The following is a 1,165-nucleotide window of genomic DNA, read 5'->3' as shown; positions in this document are numbered from 1 at the left end:
ATAGAACGGATCGGCGAGCTTCTTTGATACGTAAATTAAAGCTTTAGAGTAGCAAGCCTTATATTACTTCTATTTAGAGTTCTACTTTAGATAATAACGTAGTGGTAAAACAAGTTAAATAACTAGCTTTTTCTTAATTCTAATTATCTTTTTTAACTAGCTAGTTCATTAACTACAATAATAGTTGGTTAACTATACTAGAAAAATAATAAAGCGGAATAAAGAGGAAGCTTCTTCGGCACCAAACCTCTCTAAAAAAGCAAAATACTTAAAGCAAACTAAAGAAATAAAAAGAAAAAGATTGTAGGTCTTTCTATTCTACTAATATAGAAAGTTACTCTGCTCGTAACATAAGAAGCCTCTTACTTCTAGGGCGTAACTTTAAAACCCTGGCAAGGAGTGCCAGCCACATTAGTGCATCGAGAGTTCGAGGAACTAACCGAGTACGCATTCGTACCAGTACAGCTACTGAATGCATTGCAGACAAAAGCCACAGAAAATCCCGCGGCCCACGCACCGCCGGAATCTTCCTCACTAAAGTCTAGAATGCACATCGACGTGATACCGAACGGGTTATTACTTGTAATTTGGCACGCACAGTTGACATCGAAGGGGGTGCCTGTGCTAATTCCTCCAATGCGTGCGCTACACGGTCCCGAGTCGCTGCCAATAGGTTTGCTGGTGGCGGGCTGCCATGTGCCTGAGATGTAAATTTCGTTTCCAACACTGCCTCCCAGACCGTAGTATTTAGCATGTGCTTCCCAAGTGTTTGCACGTCGTTCGAGAGTAGTGCCTAGTGAATTTGTTAGAATTATAATGTTAAAGAAATAAGAGGGAACGTGTTGCAAATATCACTGACCGTGAATAGCTTCGGCGGGCACAGCAAGGACAGAGTGTGCCATAGCGGCGAGGAAGAAAAGCTTGAACATGGCGTCTGGTTTTCTAGAAGATCATGCGAATATTCAATAGATACTTTGAGATACGAGAGAAAGATATTCACAAAGAGTGGATATAACCAGCATTTTATAGATATTAGAAATTATCTATTCTAGTTATATATAGATTATAGTTTATTGTAACGATGTTACAACCCCGCTAAGCATCAGACCAATCCCGGAGCCGGATCGGAGGAAGCATCAGACGCCCCCTCATCAGCTACCGTTCC

The 1,165-nt window shown here is 41.1% G+C and overlaps 1 protein-coding gene across 1 annotated transcript; it reads right to left on the bottom strand.

Annotated features, from left to right (window-relative positions):
• Positions 1 to 368: 368 nt before the first annotated feature.
• On the bottom strand, positions 369 to 929 carry COCCADRAFT_113829 (uncharacterized protein; the record flags this gene model as incomplete). The annotated part of the gene is made up of 2 exons (XM_007720880.1): positions 369 to 793; positions 860 to 929. 2 exons carry the CDS (start codon positions 927 to 929, stop codon positions 369 to 371), a joined length of 495 nt encoding a protein of 164 aa, XP_007719070.1.
• Positions 930 to 1,165: the final 236 nt, after the last annotated feature.

Source organism: Bipolaris zeicola, assembly GCF_000523435.1.
Source record: "Bipolaris zeicola 26-R-13 unplaced genomic scaffold scaffold_769, whole genome shotgun sequence".
NCBI lineage: Eukaryota > Fungi > Ascomycota > Dothideomycetes > Pleosporales > Pleosporaceae > Bipolaris > Bipolaris zeicola.
The sequence above is the reverse complement of the archived record's forward strand: the minus strand, read 5'-3'. Positions and strand labels throughout refer to the sequence as shown.